The sequence below is a fragment of the Netta rufina genome, assembly GCF_964035555.1.
Source record: "Netta rufina genome assembly, chromosome: 17".
Taxonomy (NCBI): Eukaryota; Metazoa; Chordata; class Aves; order Anseriformes; family Anatidae; genus Netta; species Netta rufina.
This window is the reverse complement of record NC_140141.1, coordinates 1,434,049-1,457,390: the sequence shown is the minus strand read 5'-3', so window position 1 is coordinate 1,457,390 and position 23,342 is coordinate 1,434,049. Positions and strand designations below refer to the sequence as shown.

The following is a 23,342-nucleotide window of genomic DNA, read 5'->3' as shown; positions in this document are numbered from 1 at the left end:
TTTCAGTCTGGGTTTCATGACATACCATGATGTATCCACTCTGTGCTATCACTCGCTGAACTAACGAGAAACCCTCAAGGTCAATGCTGCTTATTAAAGGAAAACTTATGCTTCTGGAACACAGACTGCATTGCTGCACTGTCTAAATCAAAGATCTCTGTTCTCAGTTACAATTATTTGAACACCACCACATTTCCTTACTTTTTTTTTTTTTTATTTTATTTTTTTTTAAATGACATTTAAGGGGAGCAAGGGGGAAGTGAGAAAATAAGGTAAGTCTGAGGAAACTAAAACGGGTTCCAGAAACCAGTAATAAGCCATCAGAACTACAAACAACAGGTCTATGATAGTGTGGTGAAAACAGAACAGCCTACAAGGTTTTTTTTTCTTTCAAGGAAGTCCTCTTGCAAAAAGTATGTTAGGATAAAATCTGACTTATCAGCTAAGGAACCTCCTGCACTGCAGTTGTTATTAATGTGCAAGTAGGCAGATGAAAATACCATCATGTAAGGAACTGACAAGAACTCTATGAAGTATCCAGAAACTCTGTAACCACTTCCTAAATATAACTCTGATTTTCTGTCAAAATACTTGATTCTTTCTTTTTTCACACACACAAAAAGGAAATAATTAATGGAGTGTCTTTGTACCCTTTTGCTGCCTTCTGAAGGTTATTACCACCTTGACATTCAAAGAACAAAGTTTTCCTTACAGTCAGCTTACCATGTAACTTCTTCCTACAGAAACAATCAGAAAAAGACATTCAAGAAGATCTGCAAACAGGTTGTCTCTACTACACTCTTACCTTAAAAACATTATATATATATATATATATATATATATATATATATATATATATATATATAAATGCATCAAATTAAGAACTAGGAGAGGTTCTTATGGTATTGACTTTCTTACCAAACACAGGTCAGTACCATTTCTTCACCTTGAAGGCACTCAGCTTTTTCTGCAATGCATTGAATCCTCTTTCCCTGAGAGTGGCAAATAAGGATTCTATAGATCTGAAATCTGTTGGGAAAAAAATGGAATGCAATAAAGCTTGAAATGATTGAAGCCTACACAGATTAATTCCACTACATTTAGGTGTTTAAATGAGGTGCTCTTTCAGCTCTCCCTATAATCAATGAAAAGGCTTTATCTCACCTGAAACCTACTGAAAGGCATCCTATGGATGTGCTCCTAAATCAAAGATACTTCTGAAACTACTCAGAGCACATGCAGAAAGCCAGAAAGTGACCACATTTAACTTTCCTAGTTTATAAGGAAGCATAGCTTTGATTTTCTTTCTCCTGCAGTCTGTTCAAGGACTAATGAAGAGAAGCCAAAAGGCCACAGGTCCTTCTTCCCATTACCTCTGTGGCTGCTAAGTTTCCAAAACATGCACTGTTTGAAGCAGGTTGTATTGAGGGTCCACCACCATCCCCTGAAGATGCACCAAGTATCCTAACGTTCTTCCACTGAACTTTTCTCTTGTTTTCTTTTGTTTCCACATATCTTTCTCTGTGATGAACTGTCAGCTAGTGAAATGTAAACAAATATTGACCTATCCTACACCAAGACATTACTCACTTGAATGTTATTAATACAAAAACGTTCATCTACTCACTTGAAGGAAAAATATTGCCAAGTAGTTATCACATATAGATATGTTGAAAAGTTACCTGAGAAACCTCTACTAGTTTTCTGAAATATTCCAATAAACCTCATCCAAACACTTTCTTTATACTCTTTGCACACTAATGTTACCAGTATTTAATCAAAATAGAACTGCTCAAATTGATAGCTTTACTTAATGGCAAAGGTTCTTTGAATCATAACATGTCTTTCTGATGAAAGTGGCACTGAAACAGTCCAAGTTCAAATCCATTCCCATGTACCAGGGTCTTTCTTTAAGATTGTTACTCTTTTTCCGCAGCTCAAGATGTTGGCACTTCATGAATCAATCTCAAAGGATATTAAAAGCAGCAGGAATAGCCTACAATGAGCCAGAAGGTTTCTTCACAAAAAGAATGTTATGTTTGCCAAGTAAAGCACTGAAAGAAAAGTAATAAGGAAATCCAGACTTAAACTTAATTCATCCCCACATACATATGCATTAAGATACTGCCTCTAATGACATATTCCTTCTTCCAAATAATTTCTTCGTATGGCTGAAAGAATAGACAGCTCACCATTTCTTTACCATTATGTATAACCTATGCACTAGTTCAAGACTATTTGAAGTGTTGCACAGAACTATTACTATTCCAACAAGCTTTTCATACTACTACACAGAGCATATCAGAAATATTAATAAAATTACTTGCACATCACTTTCCTACAACAAAATTTTCTATAATTTTTAAGAGTGTGAACTGCAGTACTGCTAAATTAGTAACTAAACTCAGAAGTATCTGCTAATACAGACTCCTTATTTAGAAAATTATGGCCTGATTTCCTGAAAAATACAGTATTAGCATAATTTCAGAGTAAATCTCTCACTTACTTTAAGGACAGCTCTTTAAAAAAAAAAAAAGTATGAAAGGATAATGTACAAATCTGTTTTCTTTGCAGCATCTCACTAACACTGTGGCAGGAACAAGAACATAATACAACTCCCCAGAGCCCTACTAAACTCCTTTAACTGCCTTTATCTTCCTACAATCTTTGCTCCTTCCATGAGCTACAAGCTAACCTGCAAACTTGTCCAGTTACAGTAAATAAAGACAAAGAAGGGATTCAGAAAATGGAGTCCTAAATGCCAAGGGAAGTTTGTGAGGGTTAACATAACATGCTCTGAATCATATAACCCCTACCTATCCCCCTTCTGTAGCTTGCATTTGGCTCACGAGTCACTCATGTGGTCTTCCTGAGGGGCTACTGAAAGTGTTCCAGGATATTGTCACCAAGTACAAAAAAAACAGTGACAGCCACAGAGGCTATTTATACTCAGAAATACCAAAGTTCCTCTTTGTCTAGATTAAGAAGTTAAACCCATGCTGAACATGCTATATCTACACACCTTCTGCTTCTGTAACAAATGAAGCAGAAGTTCACAGACAGTAACCTCCATCAAAATAAAATCTGGGATTTTTTCCCAGGAAGTTATCCATCTATGTATGAAATGAGACAGCAGACCTGCAGATAACCACTTATTCCTTAACTCTTGTCACACCCCAAGATTGCTTCCTCCCGCTTTTCTGCACGAAGTATAAAAGAGGATGGAGGCATTCTGAGAGCACACAAGAGCCTCCCTGGATCCACAGCTTTTGCTCTGAAAGGTGGGACTATGATGGCATATGACAGTCAAAGGGAATCATCCCCACGAAAACACATGCCACCCTTATCTGAGATGCAGCGTGCTCCACAAAGACAACATTCTCAGAACACAGAATGGAGAAGCCAGCAGCTGAATTAAGTACAGACTAGACACAATTTTCAGACCTAGAACTCTGGCAACTTTGAATAGATTATTCATAGAATTAACTAAAAAGTTATATGACTTCAAAAGCATTTTTATCTTTTTTTTTTTTTTTTTTTTAAGTGCAAGGACATGCTTGTAGGAATTATCTGCAGTCATGAATCTTAGTAAAAATGAGTGCTAGCATTCATACATCATCATCACTTCAGTAAGAGATTACAGAAAACACCATTTATCTTTGCCTCTAACAGTGAAAATCACAGGATTTCACCCAAGTAGAGCTGCTCAAGGAAGTGATTCTAATTGGCTAGAACTCAATTTCTAGCTGGCTTTGTTCTTGGAAACAACTGAACCACTTCACAGAAACTTTCTCAAATCAGTCAGAAAATATGCAGCATGGAAAACTTCAGCTAAAACAGTTATAGCTTGAGAAAGCCCCATTTTAAGGTGGTATTATAGCGAAGATTGCTAACCAATTAATCTAGATGTTATTTTCTGATATTCAGATATTTGCCACTCAGATAACATTGTGACTAAACTTGATTTTTAAACTATCAAATCAGGCCAAAAAATAAACTAAAAAATACTATTTCCTTTTTTTGTTTGTTTTTTGTTTTTTTGTTTTTTTGTTTTTTTTTTGTTTTTTTTTTTTTTTTTTTACTATAGTACCAATCCATTAAGAAATATCACATATGCAACGAATTAGACCACAGACCTTTCATCTCAAACTGCTTTGAAATGTTGCTTACTAAACCCACTAGAGTTAGTTTTTCCAATGAAGAAAGATTTCTTCCCTAAGTCTTCACATTCTGAGTAGGCCATGTGTTTTGAATTTTCTGTTTCTTCAAAATGATTTCCTTAAAGCTTAAACTATTTGATTTCATTTTTAGTTCTAAGTTATGACTGGGGAGGAAGCACGCAGAAAGGCAGAAATGCATGTTCCCCCTACATGCATATAGTGCTATTTACATTGTAGCGTGTTAGAATATAATTTAAATTTCAATGTAAACCCAAAGATGTCTTCAAAAATGATTAGAAATTAACAGAGGCTGGCAACCCACAACCTACTTTCAAGAGGGTGGAAGGTTGGATGGCATATGTCAGAGTGACAGCTTTAAATATCCAAACCCTTAAGAACAGAACAAGTTACAGAATGTGAGCTTTCTAGCTATGCCCTCTAACATTTAATGCGAAGAAATATTAACAGTTGCTTTGGTTGTGCTTTGTTTCTACCAGCCCCCCTTTCATATCACTCAGCTATTCTAGGTAGAAAGGAACACAAACATCCAGGAGTACCGAGAGCAAGTTGAAGCCAGAAAGCACTACATGAACAATTAGTTGATAAAGCCATAGATAAATTGAACAGCTGCTGTGCTGACAGACCTTCCACCAAAATGTCAGAGCTTCTCTCTGTGCCTCCTGAAACCCTGTGTAGGGCTACAGCAAGACACAGGATAGAATAACTGAAAGCTCTGGGTACATTTTATTATGTTAGTTTTCACCCTAAAGAAAAAAGAAAGCAAGCATAAGTACATATAACTTGACTGTTACAAGTAAAGGAGTTTATCTGGATTAAATGTATTCTGAATTGTTTGAACACAGACTCCAATGAGTTGTTTTAAACATTCTCCCATGAAGGACACTGAAACAGTGTTTTTCAAACAGTATCTACCACTTATAAACAGACTAATTAACAGAGAAATATTTCCAAAATCAGTTCAACTCTGATAGGGTCTAGCAGTGCCAAATGAGATCTGGCCTCTTGAACTAGTTCCCCTCTTCCAGCAAATGAATATATATAAATGCTGTAAAAGAATACAGAACTGTTCTTTGCCCATGAATAGCACTAAAAATGTCCTCTCCATCCAATCTGTTTCACTTCATAGGGAGAGAAATCGCACGGGGAAGATAGGTATACTGCAGATACTGTACCTAGCAGCCATGAATTAGATGCATACAGAGCAACATACATGTGGGCTGAGATCTCGATGAATGGTAAGCCTCCTACTGAAATATGCAGAGCCAGGGTTTCACATGCAATGTATAGGGCATAAACAAGTGCCCATGGAGTAGAATTTGCTTCATTACAAGTGAGCTAGAGCTTGAGATAACAGTTTATGCCAGTGTCTGTAGGTATTCACATACAACTTCTAACACTAAAATCAAATTTTTAGTTTCAGAAAAGTCCATTCACAAAATAATGAATTACAAAAAGTCGAGAGAAACTAGTAAGCACTGGTGATCCAAGGCTTCAATTTGATGTACTCTTCTCAAATGTTAAGAGGCTATGCACAAGAGCCACACAATACAAAAAAGCTCAGAACATTCCTAACATTTAGATGAATCAAACTAACAGTGGTCCAAATACAAACATGAGACATCCTCTTCAGGGTCCAGGTCAGAATCCAAAACTGTAGAGGCACTCAGAACTGTAGATTCCACTCAAACTTCACAAATCTCTGCTACTAACAAAAGTGGATCTTTTTCCTCTTCGTGATTAAAACAAAAACAAATCAATATAAGTATTCTTCAAATAAACTGTTTGCATTTTATGACTCTCCTGAACAACTTTGCCTCAAGGCATGATTTTTACCTCAAGCCAATTCTGGCGTTACAGCACTACATGATCATGTTTAAATGTCATCTGATGATTCCTATTAAAGTGTCACAGTTTTGTCACTACAGCTAATTTAATTCCAAATGAACTTTCAAAATGAAAACTAAAGTTCAATGGAAGCCTGAAGCTTTGAGGAATTGTGATGCTTTGAGCCTGAAATACCGTAATATCCAAATTTAATCTGTTAAGTAGCCAAGGCATGGATCTATGATTCTTTGAATAACTATGTATAATGTAATAAGGATCTTCCAGATGGACACTGCAGTACACATCTTTCCAGATTAGCATTTGCCTTTCCAGACCATCACTCTCCTTTCATCCAGACTATGTGATACTCCAAATGAAAAGAAGCAACTCACAATATACTAAACCCTACTGTTACACACAACTGGAAAAATTTGTTCCATTATTTTGCTGATGTCCCAAAGCACAATACATTAAATTCCAGACTCCATCTGGAAATATGACTGAGGAGCACATCCAGTGAATTGGTGAATACCATCATATGATATTAGTGTCATATCATGGTAGATATTTCTGGATAAAATTGAAACAGATAGCAATGTGAATTATTACTAATCAAATGCAAAACTTGTAAAAAAAAATTTGCAATTTTACCTCAAAGAAAATATTTTTTCTATCCACATTGTAACAGAAAGGTGCTCAAATGCTTTAGTCATTCCTGTTTTACAGATGAGCAAATGAAATCAGAAGTTACCTAAGCACTCACATTTACACACACAACTGGAGAGAGAACTAAGAAACACAGGAACCCTGCTTACAATTTCTTCCCTTTTCTCTCTAAGACAGAATGACATGAGGACATGTTAAACAAATATGTAGAAAGACAGCACCTTAGTTCGGTATTCTTCAAATAGATTTTTTTGACATTATTATTGGGATGATTAGGAACAAGAGAGGCATAAAGTCATTTAAAGTAGTATCGGCTCAATAATATTTCTCACAAAACACAGCCTTTTTGAACACATAAAAGAGGAAAGCTATTAGAGTTACTCTGCTAAATAAAACACTTTTAAAACTGTTAGCTTTGTAATGAGAGTGAGATTCAAATATATACAATAAAGATACAACAGGTCAGACAAGAGACCCTTGAAGAACAATCACCAACTCATGTAGTGTCACATCATTTTTTTTTACAAGAGGCACAAGCTTTACACTTCTGTTAGGCATGTGCAGCTCCCTTTGAATATTCACTGCTAGACCGCCTCATGTACAAATTCACTAAGCAAGCATTTCATAGCACAGAAAGCGTGGAGTCCTTTCTAGTCAAGTTACCCATACTCTGTATAACTCTAATCCAAATCACAAATTACAGCTGTACACAAAGAAAATCACCTTCTGTCTGATCAGTCCATTATTGGACATGAGGAGCACTGAAACAAGATCAAGTATCAGTACCCACCAGAAGAGCAAAGCAGATTTGAAAAAATTCCTAAATTAAACTCATCCTTCAAAAGGCAGAAGTGCAAATATTGACAACCTAAATTTACCAATATATTTGACAAAAGTGTAATACAAATTGTTCTACAAAATTTTACGTAAGTTTCATGCAAAACAGAAGCTCTCCTCATTTTTCATACTCATACTATTCACATGCAGGTGTCCACCCTCCCTAAGGGGCAGCCAAATTCAATCTGTTCTCATCAGTGAAAATTAAGAGGCACTGAGATGTCAATATTATATTACCTTCTCCACAGCAGTTATTTATTGTATTTGCTACTCTTATTTCATGCCAGCAGAGTAATAAGTCATTTGATTCTACAGACTACAAATATTCTGGATCTTTCTACTGAGGTGTGAAATTTAAATAAATAAATAAATAATAAATCAGTTCTTGAAAAAAATTAAGTCAGGTTTAAAAGATTAAAGATGGCAAAGGCATAATTGTGTTCTCTGCCATAATCATTTTCTCCCACCGAGAAAATGCTGAAGATGAGTGCACGTACCAAGCATGCTTTAACAGCCCAATAAGCACTGGCTTTCAGTCAGGTTTCATTGTCCCAGCACAGGTCCCACTGCATTGTACAGTGATTTTACAAGTAATTCAGTTGCAGACCACAAGAATTAAAGTCATGAATTAAAACAGAAAACAGCTGGGCCCAACTCCATACCCACTGATGGCAACAGGAAGTTTCTGCCTGATTACAACAGGCCTTGGGACGGGGCAACATGGCAGCAGGCCTGCTCCCTATTTGTCTAATGGTTTCCTCTTCATATACACCACATCACTTCACAGTCCTTTACTACAGGATCTCATTCCACATCCCAGGATCTGACAAAAACATGCTAGCAGCTGTGCACTTTTATACCCATTCTGCTCAAACCTGAGTCCTTCTTTCCACCAGAAAGTGACCTAACCCTGCCCGTGTTCCCTGTCTGTCTCCCCAATGCATTTCTGCTCATTCTGTCATTCCTATCCCAGTCCTGAGACATTTCCTTACAGACCTTCATCTTGTTCTGAATATTCCTGCCTTTTTGCAGGCCCCCATCCTAACCTCCTCCTCTGCACCACCTTCCACAATCAGACCCTTCCCTCCACTTCCAGTCTTCTTCCTCCTCACCCAAACACCTGACTCTCTCCCATCTGTCCCCAAACTGATTCTTGATCTTGTTAGTTTTCAGACCATACTTTCCTGTGTCATTCTCCTTTTAGCTCACCTTGCTTCCCACCTTAAACTCTTGCTTTTGTCTTTCCTTTATTACTATGAAGCAATTTCATCTTCCAGTAAGTCCACCCTGCAGCTAGGAAGGGGGACAAAGCGTTGGGAACGCAAGGATGGACAGCGACCCTAACCATATGTTATGCTTTGCCCTGGTCAGACTTATGCAGTGCAGATTTGTAACTGCAGGGAAAGTAGAGCTCATCCCTATCATGTTATAGGCCTAGTGCAAGGCAATTTTCATAGCATTTAACTGTAAAGATGCAACAAGTTTTTCCTTGTCATGAGCAAATTCATTCTCTCTAATGTTTCTGACTTGACATCCCATCAAACCAACCTCAGACTTCTTTCAGTGATCTCACAAGACCTCTTTCCTGGGGAGTTTCATAGGGGTACGAGCACTTTTTGTAGAAAAGGTCAGCAACTATTTTTAAACAAAGGAAAATCCACACTACCCCTCCCCTCCCTCTACATGTTTTTTTTTTTTTTTTTTTTTTTTTAATATCTTTGGTTTACGAGATCTGTTTTGTAAACCATTGAACTCTTGGCTCAGGTTTTGGAAAGAAAATTTACTCAGACTGAAGCAGATGCTTGGCATGGAATATTTCAGCTGAAACAGTTAATGACTGGAAAACTTAAATTAAAACCCAACTCTTTTAATGGCAGTTCTAATAACAAGCAGTGCTACTAGTCCCAATAGTAAAAATAGACCAAAAAAGCTGTTGATGGGAGGTTTTGTTTTTTATTTTGTCTTTAATTCAACAAAACAATTTAGTCATCAAAAACACATTCTAGCTGCGTGTAGAAATGGCACTACATTAATGTAAACATCACTTATTTATATAGGATCAACATGAGAAAAAACACCCAGTACAAAAAAAAAAAAATAAAAATTAAAGCTGTGTGGTTCACCAAGTGTTCATTCTCTAACCTCTCAGCGTTTAATATCCTGCATTGGGTATATAATGTAAGTAATTCATATAATCTCTTCTCTTACTGTGTTGTCACATGAAGAAATTAAAGCCATATTGCTGTAAGTGTTAGGCTGCAGTACCGTAATTACTTAAGCCATTTCTCCCCAACTTCACAGATCACAGAATCACAGAATTTCTAGGTTGGAAGAGACCTCAAGATCATCGAGTCCAACCTCTGACCTAACGCTAGCAGTCCCCACTAAACCATATCCCTAAGCTCTACATCTAAACGTCTTTTGAAGACTTCCAGGGATGGTGACTCAACCACTTCCCTGGGCAGCCTGTTCCAATGCCTCACAAGCCTTTCAGTAAAGAAGTTCTTCCTAACATCTAACCTAAAACTCCCCTGGCGCAACTTAAGCCCATTCCCCCTCGTCCTGTCACCAGGCACATGGGAGAATAGACCAACCCCCACCTCACTACAGCCTCCTTTAATGTACTTATAAAGAGCGATAAGGTCGCCCCTGAGCCTCCTCTTCTCCAGGCTGAACAAGCCCAGCTCCCTCAGCTGCTCCTCGTAGGACTTGTTCTCCAGGCCCCTCACCAGCTTCGTCGCCCTTCTCTGGACCCGCTCAAGCACCTCGATGTCCTTCTTGTAGCGAGGGGCCCAAAACTGAACACAGTACTCGAGGTGCGGCCTCACCAGAGCTGAGTACAGGGGGATGATCACCTCCCTAGCCCTGCTGGTCACACTGTTCCTGATACAAGCCAGGATGCTGTTGGCCTTCTTGGCCACCTGAGCACACTGCTGGCTCATATTCAGCCGACTATCCACCATCACTCCCAGGTCCTTCTCTGCCTGGCAGCTCTCCAACCATTCCTCTCCTAGCCTGTAGCTCTGCTTGGGGTTATTGCGCCCCAGGTGCAGGACCCGGTACTTGGCCTTGTTGAACTTCATGCAGTTGACCTCAGCCCATCGGTGCAGCCTATCCAGATCCTCCTGCAGAGCTTTCCTACCCTCAAGCAGATTGACACACGCACCTAACTTGGTGTCATCTGTGAACTTACTGAGGGTGCACTCGATGCCCTCGTCCAGATCATCGATGAAGATATTAAAGAGGACCAGCCCCAGCACCGAGCCCTGGGGGACGCCACTAGTGACTGGCCTCCAACTGGACTTGGCTCCATTCACCACGACTTGGACCTATCATTTTTTTTTCCCCTCCTGCTTTTGCTTACATAAGCAGTCAGTTGATCCCATGTTGATACAAACTTATCCTTTATCAAAAAAATATTGTATGTGCTTTATCCTCCTGAAGCAGCTTAGAGAGGAATGCATGCCAGTGGTGGCACAAAACCAGGGTTGTTCAGTTTGGGCAAGGGCAGAAATCTGGCAACACCAATTTACATTGGCTCAAGCTGGTGAGGAACAGTACCCTCAAGCAATACAACTGGCTGGAAAAAGGAATTTCACAAGGATGGAAACTGTAACATTTTGAAGTTTGTTTTCATTCTCAATGGGAAGAAAAAAGCTAAATTGTTATGTAAAGGTAAAATGCTTTTCAGAAGACATTTGAATGAGAAATCCTTTCATAGTAGTCATATTGAGCTGATTCATTTCTGCAATATGAAAACAATGTTATAGAAAAATACTATATAGAGCACATTGTTAGTATCTATGCTATTGTCAATTCATGTTTGAATACATTTACTAGAAGTAAAGAAATTGTGCTTGCATCTAAATTTTGCTTTGATAATTTTTAAAGAAAACTTTCACAAAGTTAAAAAAAAAAGAAACTTTTTACCCCTTTCTCCCCATTTTGTTTTGTAATTGTATCAGTTTTTAAAATATTTTTGAAGAAAGAACAGTTCACCTGATTTTTTTTTTTAATTAACCAAAGAAATATAGCAATTACCTAAGCAATACAACATTAGATGTATCATTGTAGATACATTTCAACATCTGTGATTCTATGTTGCAGTTAAAGAGCAGAATCTAGTGGACCAACCCCTCTGTTGCATCAATATCAGAGGATATCAGCTTACCTTTTATTTACTTAAGACTTCCTCTTCATGCACAGAGAAGCTGACTTTTTGCATGTGCTGAGGAGACCATTAAGGATTTGTTCTAGTCAAAAGCATAAACTTTTTTTAAAGTGTCTTTCCAAAAAGAGGAAGTTCTCCCCCCGATTTTATTCTTGTTTAAGTTCAAAGTTTTCACACAAATGCCAAATCCCTCATCATTATATTGTTACTTAGTTTGCCTCAAGTTATTGAAAAGGCCAATTCACTTAATTCTGTCTTCCCTTGCAGCAAGATTGCATTTCCCATTCTTAAGCTATATAACAAAAAGCACTGAACACCCAAATTCTGTTAGCAACAGAAATTAACAAATAGAATAGTACTCTGCTAACTTTATGATAGAAGTATGACACCATTACAGAATAGTGTCCTTCTACAAAATTGCATCTTTAATAAAGTTTGTAGAAGATGGTTGAAAATGCTGCATGAGAGGAAACATCAAAAAAGGTGCTTGACCTTATGGTAAAATCAGATTAAATTCTTATTGCAGTACATAATAAAAGCAGCATTCAATTAAAGAGACTCATCTAGCCATTTACATCTGTCAAGCTGCTGAAGCTGCAGTTGTAAAAGAACACTTTTAATAATGACAGTGGAACTATGATTAGTATGATCTGTGCTATTCAAGCAAAAGATGTGCCAAAAGAGGTTGTCTCTGCACACAAAGTTACTGACCCAAGATGTCAGTGATGCAATAGTAAGACATTAGCACATTTCTGAAGTGTGGTGGCAAAGAACCACTTAGTCCAAATGTACTTCCCTAAAGAAAAATTCAGCTAATTGACCAATGGTGCAAAGATGCCTGTAATTTTAGTGATGGGGATGACACTGTTTATGGAATTCAAGCTCAATAGATTAATATGCTTTAGAACAGCAAAGAAAATGGAAGAGTAAACTTGCTGGGTCATTTCACTATATAGAACTGAAAACGGTGATCTGAGGCTGTGTATTGACCCCAAAAATGTGAACAAATAGAGAGTATTTCTATTTACTAACTAAAACAGACACAGGCATTACTGGAGTAAATTTATTTCCTGAGCTAGATGCATCCACAGGCTTTTATTAGATACCTCTAAGTGAGGAGACTGCAGAAGCTATGAACTTTCAATGCACCATTTGTCCGTCCCTGTTTCAAAGGGGTCACATCTGTCACTAGAGCCTGAGCCAGCCCACAGGACACAAAACAGTATAACTGCTGAACACTGTGAAACTGTTTTGCTAGGGTACTGAGTCTGCAAGGAAGGCTGAATAAAATATAAAAGACTCAGGCCTGCAAGAGCAAGTCAGGACAAGAGTTTGACCTAGACAACGGCAGGTTTTCTGGCCAGTAAGTTATTGCATATCACTATGAAGGACAGAGCATCCAAATTTCAAACACCCAGATTTTGCATCTTATAGCATCACAGATTATTTTCTGTATTTGTATCATCGCAGCATTTAGATATTAAAAAAATAAAAAAGTACCAGCCAAACCAGGATCAAAAACTATCAAACCAAGAAAAAGTTGAGCACAGTGAACAAGAGCCCAGGAAAGTAAGAAGGAAATGACTGATCAACACTCGGACAGCAAGGCAGCAGTATTCCTGACAGCAGAGGCAGCATCTGATTCCTGCTAAACAGCTTTCCTTTCACTAAATCCCCTCTCCTCTTTGACATCAAACCCACCCTGTATGCACTAAACATCTCCTTCAAACTGATGGGTGTTATTTTTATCATTCACCCATAATTTGTTTGCTTTCTGTCTTACATCCTCAGTTTAGCTTTTTGGTATCCATATTAGATGATTTTCCATAGCTGTCTTTACACACTTCCCTGGAGTTCTCTCAACTTGTTACCATTTTACTTTACCTCTTTTATTTCACAGGGCTTTTTTGTCTCTGTCACAGCAGCTAGGACACATCTAAGTGCTGCCTGTCAGACACGAACTACTGCCAAAACTCTCAGTGTGCCAGCACAAACTGGCACACAACATATGATCAAATCGAAGAGTTTACCAAAAACTTGAAAATTAGAGCAGTGCAACAAATCCAACACCTCTTCTGTGATGTGGTCACACTCTGAAGATTTCAAACTTTTACTTATATCTAGACTAACTGCCTTGAAGAGACATGACCCTAATCACAGCTAGGGACAACAGCTCTGAGATATTTACTGCAGAGGGGCATTACCTTGAAAACCCTGCCTAGGAAAGTTTGTGTGCCAACACTTCTAACAAGTTTACCATTATTTATAGAGCTTCTAGCTATTCATTACAAGACAACTTTTCAGTGGTGCTGAACCACTGCGTCATCAGTAGAGTTCAAAAATGCAGAACTAAATCCCAACTCTTAAAATCCATATCCTTTAATCTCAGTGAACATAGCTTACCATTGCTTACTAATATTTAGCAACTTAAGAAAACTTAATGCTGTGCTGTTCATTATTTGATTTCATACATAGGAAAGTTCCAAATCTGGCACAAATACTTAGCTCCACAATTCAGGAGCCAGCCACATATTATGCATTAGAGAAGTGATTACTGGTATGACATTTATATCACGTGGTCATACAGTTAGACACATGCTTGAACAGACATTTATAATACAACTGTTGCATATTTCACTAAGTACAGTGTCTAATAAACCTTAAGATCTGCTATTAAATATGAAAAGTCATAATATTAATAGCACTGTCTACATTTTGATGTTATATCTTAGATTAGTCACTTAAACACTGTGCAGTTATAATTTAACATAATTCAAGTCACCTGCTGTGTTCTTAGCTACTGCTAACATGATGAAATTGAGAAAGAAAATCTAGGAAGCATTCCATAACACTGAGGTATGCCATGCTATTGATCTTCCAAAATAACATATGAAAAAGCCACCTAACTGCTTGAACAATTTAAAATTGGAAGAAAATAAAGTTCACAATAAAGAGCTTCAATCAGTTCCCACATCACTGTAACTGAAACAAGATCTCATTACATGATTTTGATATAAGCAATAGCAGAGCCAAACCAGGTGCTACACCAACCTCTGGACGCACAACTGTGCCTGCATTTTTGTACAAAGGCTATTTAAGCATCTAAAATTCCTGTTACTCTATGCAGATGTACCTTCTGCTCATGTTCTCTCTTGCATGCACCTACTTCTCACGCAAGTGAACTAATCCTCTAGCTCTACATCCCCAAACTCATTTTCAGGACTTAGAATTCTGTATTTCTGGTTTCTATTATTCTGTTTTAGTTCACAGATAATACGGCACAGAATTCCCAGTCATCTATGCATTATACAATGAAAAAGAGCTGTACACTTGCCTTCATACTTATGCTCCAATTCAAACAAAAATTTAAAATATCTAACTTCAAGCTCATCCATACCTCCTATTGCCTATAAAGAGGCTTAAGCACACGCATTAGCACTTTGCTGAAAAGAAGACATTTCCTGAAAGGAATATATATGCGTACTTGGTATTTACTTGCATAAATATGATTTCACACACTCTCCACCTAGAGAAAAAGCATCCAATAATTGGTATGTAAAGCATGCGCGTGTACCTAAATGCAAGAACACTTTTGTACGCTGACTTTTTATACATCCTGGTCTGACTAGAGGCATGGCTTAAATTAAATGCCAAGCTTCTTTCTTGAGATTGAATGAATTAACATTATTAGCCTGATAATAACCACAGAACAATGGCACACCGAGGCCTAAGGCAACGTTTCAGGAAAGTTTTCTCAGAAATTCAGGCCTGATAGGAGATGCTAATGAGTTCAGAGAAGTAAATGTATCTCTTTAAATAGCAAATGACAATTTGCCTATATTAGTAAATTTCTCAGCACATTTACAGATGTTTTCACTTGTAAGCTAAAAATTGACTTTCATTTAGTTGGACTTTGGCTCTCAAGAACAATCACTATCCTAACACACCAACCAAAGGAGTGCAAATACACAAGGGGAGTGCAAATGAAATACTTGATAAGACCGCACAAGGAAACCATACAAACACCTTATTAAGTAAGTTTAATTAACTGTCTCTTTTCTAAACTGTACTGCACCTTGCAATGCTGTGAGGCAAATTCTCTGCTCAGAAGCTCTGCTTTTCTTCCCTGAAGGAAAGTACTATTTTCTCTTTTATTCCCAAAGAACACAGCCCAGCAACTCCTAGCAGCTGCTGCTGGTAGCAGCTGGCTGTGGCACCACTGCTGACTTCTTTACAGCACGGCTGAGTCAACGTTGACCCAGGTTCCAGCAGAGAGAAACAGCTTAACGAGGCTGGGTTGTTTATAACCTCTCACTGTAGCACTGTCTCCCACCCTTAAGAAGCAGCACCTACATATTTCTCTCGTAAAAATACTTTCAGACAGAAAGTGTCCATATATGAGTGCCTAACTCTATTAAGTCTAATGCAAATGATTATTGGAGAAGATGCATTTGTGACTGTAAAAGCTGCACAGCAGAAGAGAAATATTGCCCTAGAAAAAAAATGCCAAACCCTTCTTACAAGTCTTAATCTCCTGCAGACTCTGCAGGTGAGCATGTGGCTAATAGGACTCTCACCTCCAGACTGAAGCAACCCAAACAAAACCCCATATTTCAGATTCTTCACATCAGCACTTTCACAGCACATTGACTCACTTGGATGTACATTAGTTTTAATGTACTATATTAAAATGACTGGCATTAAGAGGCCATGCAATTAGCACCACTAACAATGGAAATAAGAGAAATATACATATATATTTCTTATTGCCCAGGGATGACCACAACAGCTGGAATCACAAAGACCTTGACAAGTTTCCATCGCCCCAAAATGCAAGGGGTAGGTGCTGTGTTCAAATGTTCACAACTAATATGGTCTGAGCACGATCACCAGATATGGAGACATGGCAGTCACCTATAATTCCACATAGAAACCATGAGTCGCTTCAGAGCGGACTTGCCTTTGTCCAGGTGACTCTGGCCCCAGAAGCCCAGTGACCAGAGGCAGCAGCAGACCACCCAAATGACCTCCTGCGACCACAGCCCTCGGCTGGCCCCGTAACCCAGGTAACAGCCACCTTGCCCAGACTACGTAATAGGGCTTCTACCCGTTATCTAGAGCTATCCCTGTACAACTCCTGCTTCATTTAAAAGATGCTATTCTACGGTCTTAATTAACACTGCCACTGCTCCCCTGGTGCCTCGGAGCTTTCTCCGCTACCCGTCCCGTCCGACGCTGGCCCCGGCCCACCTCCCACGCAGAAGGGCCCTTTGCTCCGGCGGGATCTCCGAGATGTGTGCACACACCACCACCGCCGAGGCGGGGAGGAAGGAAACTTTCTCCGTTTCCCATTTCAGCCAGATGCAAGCTCACAAGGTTCTCTCCTATGCACATAAACACGGGGATGAGAGAGAGGGGGGCGAAACTGTAAGACAGAGGAGAAAGAGAGAGCATTTTAAAAGGGAAAATAAAGACGGGGAGAGGAGATAAAGGAAATAAAGAGGAAAAAGGAGGAATTCAGCCCACACGCAGCCGCGGCGGAAAGCGAACGGCCAGCTTGAAGGGCTTCACCCAGCTCAGCCCTAGCGCGATCGCGACCACCCCGCGCCCCCCCCCCCGCTTACCTCCGCGGAGCAGGGCCGCCAGGAGCAGGCTGCGGGCCGCCCGCAGCGGGCTGAGAGCCGCCCGGCGGGGCACTGCGCCGCGGTCAGTCCCCGCCATGCCGCCGAGACCGGGACACGTCCCAGGAGCGGCTCCGGGAGGCTCGGCCACCGCCGCCCCGCTAGCTCGCCATCGCCGCAGGCACACACCGAGACCCCGCTCAGCACCGCGAGGGGCTCCTGCCCATGCCGGCCCCTCGAAGCCCTGCCCCAGAGCCGGGGGGTGCAGCGGCTGCCGGAACCCCTGGCCCCGCCGAGGAAAACTTTCCGAACGGAGGGGCTGAGTCGCCCCCCGGCTGCTCGCCGCAAAACACGGGCGCCTTTCGCTACGGCTCCGCTTCCCGTGCCTTTATCTGGGGGCCGGCGGCAGACGCGCACACACACAGACGCACTTTTCCCTGAGAGGAGGGGAGCCCAGCCCTGGCGGGGAGCGGAGGCGGTGACCTGCGGGCTGAGGGAGGACCAGCTCCAATCAGGGAACCCACGCGTGCATCGAGCAGCCCGCCCCCGGGGACGGGGATGCCACCACCCCTGTCACCACAACCACGGGACCTCCCCCGGGAGCGGGGCGTGAGGGACTGGAGAGCCGCGGGCTGGGGGGGGGAGCGCCGGCACCGGGAGGCTGAGGGGGCAGAGCGGGAACCGATGACGGTCCTGTCACGAAGAGCGCCCATGGGAAAGCGCTGCTGAAGAGAGACCGCTGCTCGCAGCGCCTGGGATGCGAGGGGAGAGGAGGTTTGCCAAGCCGACACGGCAGGAGAGGGGAGTCTCAGCTCACTGGCGTGCCAAGGGCAAACTGGAGGGGCAGGGCACCCGAATGAAGGCACCCCCGGACCGGCTGGCCCTGGGGAGTAGAGGAAGCCCCCTCAGAAATAATGGGACACCTCTGACCCCAAGTCTTCAGTCCTCCCTTCTCGAGTCCGGGTATAGTGACAGATATATTGAAAAGAACATTGCCAAAACAGGAAAGTTTACTACACACATATGCATCGCTCCAGAAAGAGTGAGAGGAATGTATGACAGATTTTGATCACGCTGGTTTGTGTGCTGTGCCATTACAGCCCACCACTAGTCCCTCAGAACTGCTCAACCCACCTGGATTTCACCCATCTCCAACCCAGCCTCTCGCACTTCCATTTCCTTCTGCATAATTTCATCTTCTAAATGTAATTCTCATGCCTCAGCTTTATTCCCATCTTTTAACTTGATCCAGACAATCCAGCAGGTATCATTTCTGATATTTTACTCATAATAGAAAATACTGAGTGCAGAAATCCCCAAAGCAGGGAACAACATACCCTCTACAAAATGGTGACCTCTTGCAACCCGCTGCTTTTGTCTGAGAAATTAGGCCCTCATTCTTCAGGTGAAGAGTCACAGACAGTCCACTATGACTGGTTAATAAGCTAAAATTAGTGAAGTTCTCCCCATCTGTTGTCAGGCAGTGAAACAGGTGTCAAAGTTTATCATTAGATATTTTCCTAAATAAAGTGAATAAAATATGTCTATGCTAATTCTATAAAGCCTATTGTTTACACAAGGCATTGTTCCCAGTTTGATAAGCCAAGTCAAGAAAAACTGCTTTAAAATAGGGTTTTCTGATGAGGAAGTGATGATGAAGGAGCATGCTTGAGACTGTTATGGTTTACATGATTTTATTGTCATAAAAACAGCTGATTCAAATAGAAAAAAAAATATCACGCTAATAGCAGCTAGTTCAAATACAGAAAAAAAAAAAAAAAAGTATATCATATGGATGCAATCCTAAGATAATTTTTTCACAGGAATGTAAAGAAATATTTCTCAATGAAAAAATAATTCAAACATGTAACAGCTATAGTATTTTCTGCTTGATTGTAAATTCTGTAGACACTACAAATACTTGTTAGAGGTTTTAAATGTAAGAATCCCACAATCAACGATAAAACAAAACAGCTGACCAACATTTATTCCTGTCTATGCTTAAATTTGTAGATAATGTGTATACACAATTCATCTGATTTATAACAGAAAGCAGATACATTCAAGACAAAAGCCTTTCCAAGGCAACTTTTACCAAGGGACCAAAAAACAATGGAATCATCATTCATAAAGTACCAACATTTGTTTTCTTTAAATTGCAAAGAAAATTTCAACATAATGTAAATTCGAGGGAATTTCAGATTATTTGGAAATATTGACGTGTAGAGTTATGTGCTATTTATCCTATCCAAACTGGAGTGTATATAACATTATTTGCATAAAATGATCTGAAGAAAATTTTGGAAATTCCATATAGAACCCATTGGCAGCAGCTTTCATGGACAAGAAGAAGTATAGAAATGTCTAAATATAATAGATTTTGCTACAGCTGTCATTATTCCTTTGAAATTTGATTTCTTGTAATTGTAGATTCAATATTTTGTAGCCAGAATTGTCAACAGAAGCTATGCCTAAGATCATTAGTTTAGGCTAGTATGTTCCCTTCAGTAAACATAAGGAAATATAGAACATTCTCAGGAACAAATAGAATGTGACTTGGCCAAAGCTGACTTATTTCTTAGGGTCAGGCAGCCTCCTAAATTTTTCAAAAGTTTCCTTCAAGCTGAAAATGCTACCTACATCAAGGTCTCTCACCAAACCCTCTTTTGATTTTGTCAACCACAATGTTGAAGTCACATGCCAATTCACTGATGCAAGATGAAAAATGAAAGCAGAAAAAAGAATGCACCAAATCAAAGCACGTAATGCCACATGCAGATAGCAACTGATAGGGGAACTCTATGCCCGTGTGCAGAAATTGAGATATTTTGTACAATTTGTATTTTGAAGGTGCACCTGCTGTATATGCAGAAGTTCTGTATGGTGAATGTATCTCACCGACATATCTCAGGCGAACATATGATCATACACTTTGAGGAGTAGCATAATGGGTAGGTAACTGAACATTAAAATAGGTACTTACAGCTATCCAATTTGCTATTTTGTTAGACAATAAAAAAGCTATAAATTTGTCTCATACCAGGCACAGAGATGTGTAACATTCATCATAAAAAGGAAAATAGTTGAAGCACAAAATTTTTCACATTTTTTTCTTCATGAGAAAACGTGTTCATTTTAAGACAAAAAAAGGCCATCTTTTGAGCTATGTAGACTTCCAGTAACAACATAAATTCACAAACCCACCAGCCAGCCCTAAGACTGCACTGCAAGCATAAGTTTGTCAGCAGAAATAATCTTATAGAACTTCAGAAAGCAGATGTTGGGGTTGTGAAGTTGCCAGCAGTTTAACACTCATGATTTAAGTGAGTATAATAGACATTACAGCCTGTAATCTTGGTATTAATCAGTCTCTAATGAAAACTAATTTTTGACAAATAGCAATTTAGCCAAAAAACATAGGTTGTCCTTGATATATGTGAGTGGTTATGGATGTAATCATTTAGCACTAACTGCATCTACTACTTGAAGGCCTCTTAAGCTTGTTTGCTGTTTTAGCTAGCTATATATCGTTATCCTTGGCACTATATTATATGTATGGCTTTGTCTATCCATGTGAATTTAAGCAAGGCATCTACTTTGCTCTGTAATGTCTTTATGTGTATAACAGGATAATGATCTAAAAAGTTTTATAAAGTACATGGGCATATAGCTACATCCATATTCTTGAATTCTTTAAAAATTAATAACACTAGGTAAATAAATGTTTTTCTAATTTATTGTGTACCTCTCTTCTCACTTATTGTTTGTAATTATTCAAAATTATACTTTTCTTAACTCATTTAATTTAAATATAGGATTTCTTTTTAAATCCTTTGAATGGGGTTATGGGGTTCACTGCATCTATGCCAAAACTGCATTCTGTGTTGCTCCATGTATATAATGTTCCAACAGAAAGTAAGGAAAGGTGGTACACCCCAAGTCCTGCCAGACACTTGAGCTCACATAATGGAATAGAGTGAAAAAAATGTTCAGGACGTAAGTTTTATGCCATCCTTGTATCAAGGTGCATTATCATTCCTCTTCTGTCTTCTATGATATGTGTTGCACCCACCACTTAAACTAATTTTTTTATACTTCAATGTCAGCATTTCTCCTTGAAATGGATATGTAACTTGTATCTCTTACAGTTATTCATTTGTGCCGCATGCAGACAGCATGGCATGGGTTCATATTCAGGACATCTGAAATGTATCTCTCTATCACAGTGTTGTCGTTTTTATAGTTGACCAATGTTTTTATTAAGGCCTTAGGATCACAAGGCACCATTGTTTGCAAAAGGAACCATCTCACAGAGTTACTGTGATCTTTTCTAGTTATGTTTGTGACTGTAAGCAATGTACGCAATATGTATCCATTGCATGTGTCAAAAATTTGGGATGTCACGGGTGTGTGCTTTCCAGTCTTAGATCTGAAGAGAAGGCTTTTTTGACCGTAAGATCACACCTTAAAACATAACTGAGGACATCAAAAAACAGTAGGTATTCAAATCACTGATATAAAAGAGATTAAATATATGGCTTTCTCTCCTGCTATTCAACACTGCTGGCAAAATGAGGTAAGCTTTGGGAATAATATAGACAAAGAAACAGGTGGCTAATAGTTGCTTTAGGTATTTATTGTCTAATTCTATTCATAGATAGAGAAGTAAAGGAAGTATCTTTCATCTGACTGCCAAATTTATTAGTGAGAAGCTTTAGGGAAACAAGTCCAGGAAAGCTACAACGTAAAGGGAATATCATTTTAAAAAGGACATTTCCTAAAAGACATGTAGGATCTCTGAACCTTTTCTACATTTTAATTTCCGTCTGCGAGTGCCTTACCTGAGATATGAGCTTTAGAAGAGTCATGCCATCATGCATGGCTCATCATGCCAGATAGATGCAAATTTATTTTTCTACACTTATATAATAAAATGTTCTATGTTCATGCAAAAGCTTTTCCATAATTTTTAATAACTAAAGTTTTTGAGGAATCTGATCTTTTTTTCTCCATGTGCTAAGGATCTCTATCATAATACTAGCTGCACCAAGTCAGAGCAAAAGTTCACCTGGCTTGTTTTTGACAGAGGCCAAAAGCAGATGCTTTGAGATAAGTACAAGAGAACAAGTGTGCAGTGACAGTCCATTCTCAGGCTCTGAAGATTTGAGGTTCAGAGAATTCCTGAGACAACAATTGATGTCTTTGATGGATTTTGCTCCTCTGAATTTTTCCAGTTGTTTTTGAACCCTTCTACATTTTAGATGAGCTTGATCCACAAAATTGGTATCTGTTCTAAGGCAAATACCAGTGTTTTTATACATAAATAATGATGTTGTATTCCTTATTTTTTTTTAAATTCAAAAACAGTGAAAAATATATAACTACATATATAGTATATATATAATAGTATAAATTTTGTTTTTCAAAAACAATTTTTGTTTTTGTCCATAATTATAGTAAATACTCGAGTTACCAGTAACATTTGGGAGTATTAGCTTCCAGAAACATAAAATGTAAATACAATTTCTTTTTTTTTTTTTTCCATTTTTTTTTTTCCAAGTGTTATAGCTAACCAGAACTTGAAACTACAGACTCTTGGGAGGTACCACGATGAACAACTTATGATCTCTAGATTCTATTACAATAGAAGTCTATAAACCAGTAATACCTGTGTCTTATGTAGTGTTTTTCATGTGTGTATATCATAGCATTTACATATATGAATAGCAGTTGAAAAAATGTACCCACACATGTTTCTGTTCCCTTAGTTCATCTCTTATTTTTCTATACACAAAGTAATGTACATCAAAATATCTTGACAACCTTTATATATATATCATGAATGACTAGTACATTTTCTTCAATGTAATTTAGTTGTCTTAATATATATGTACTAACTAAATAAACAAATATTCTGTCAGATACAATGCATTTCAAAGTTGTTTGTAACTGTACTACTGCATATTTTAATTTGCTGGAAGTTAAGGCTTTGAAATACTCAGGATACATCTGTTGCAGGTTGCATTCTGAAGAAGGATAGCT

At 39.0% G+C, this 23,342-nt stretch overlaps 1 protein-coding gene across 2 annotated transcripts in view; it reads right to left on the bottom strand.

Moving 5' to 3' along the window:
- The window catches only part of TMEM132C (transmembrane protein 132C), a 228,386-nt gene extending 210,732 nt beyond the window's left edge, over positions 1-17,654 (bottom strand). For both annotated transcript variants that reach the window (XM_084297343.1, XM_084297344.1), the window contains exon 1: positions 17,304-17,654. In XM_084297343.1, the coding sequence (XP_084153469.1) occupies positions 17,304-17,400 (97 nt within the window). In that variant the 5' untranslated portion in view covers positions 17,401-17,654. The remainder of the gene's footprint in view (positions 1-17,303) is intronic.
- Positions 17,655-23,342: the final 5,688 nt, after the last annotated feature.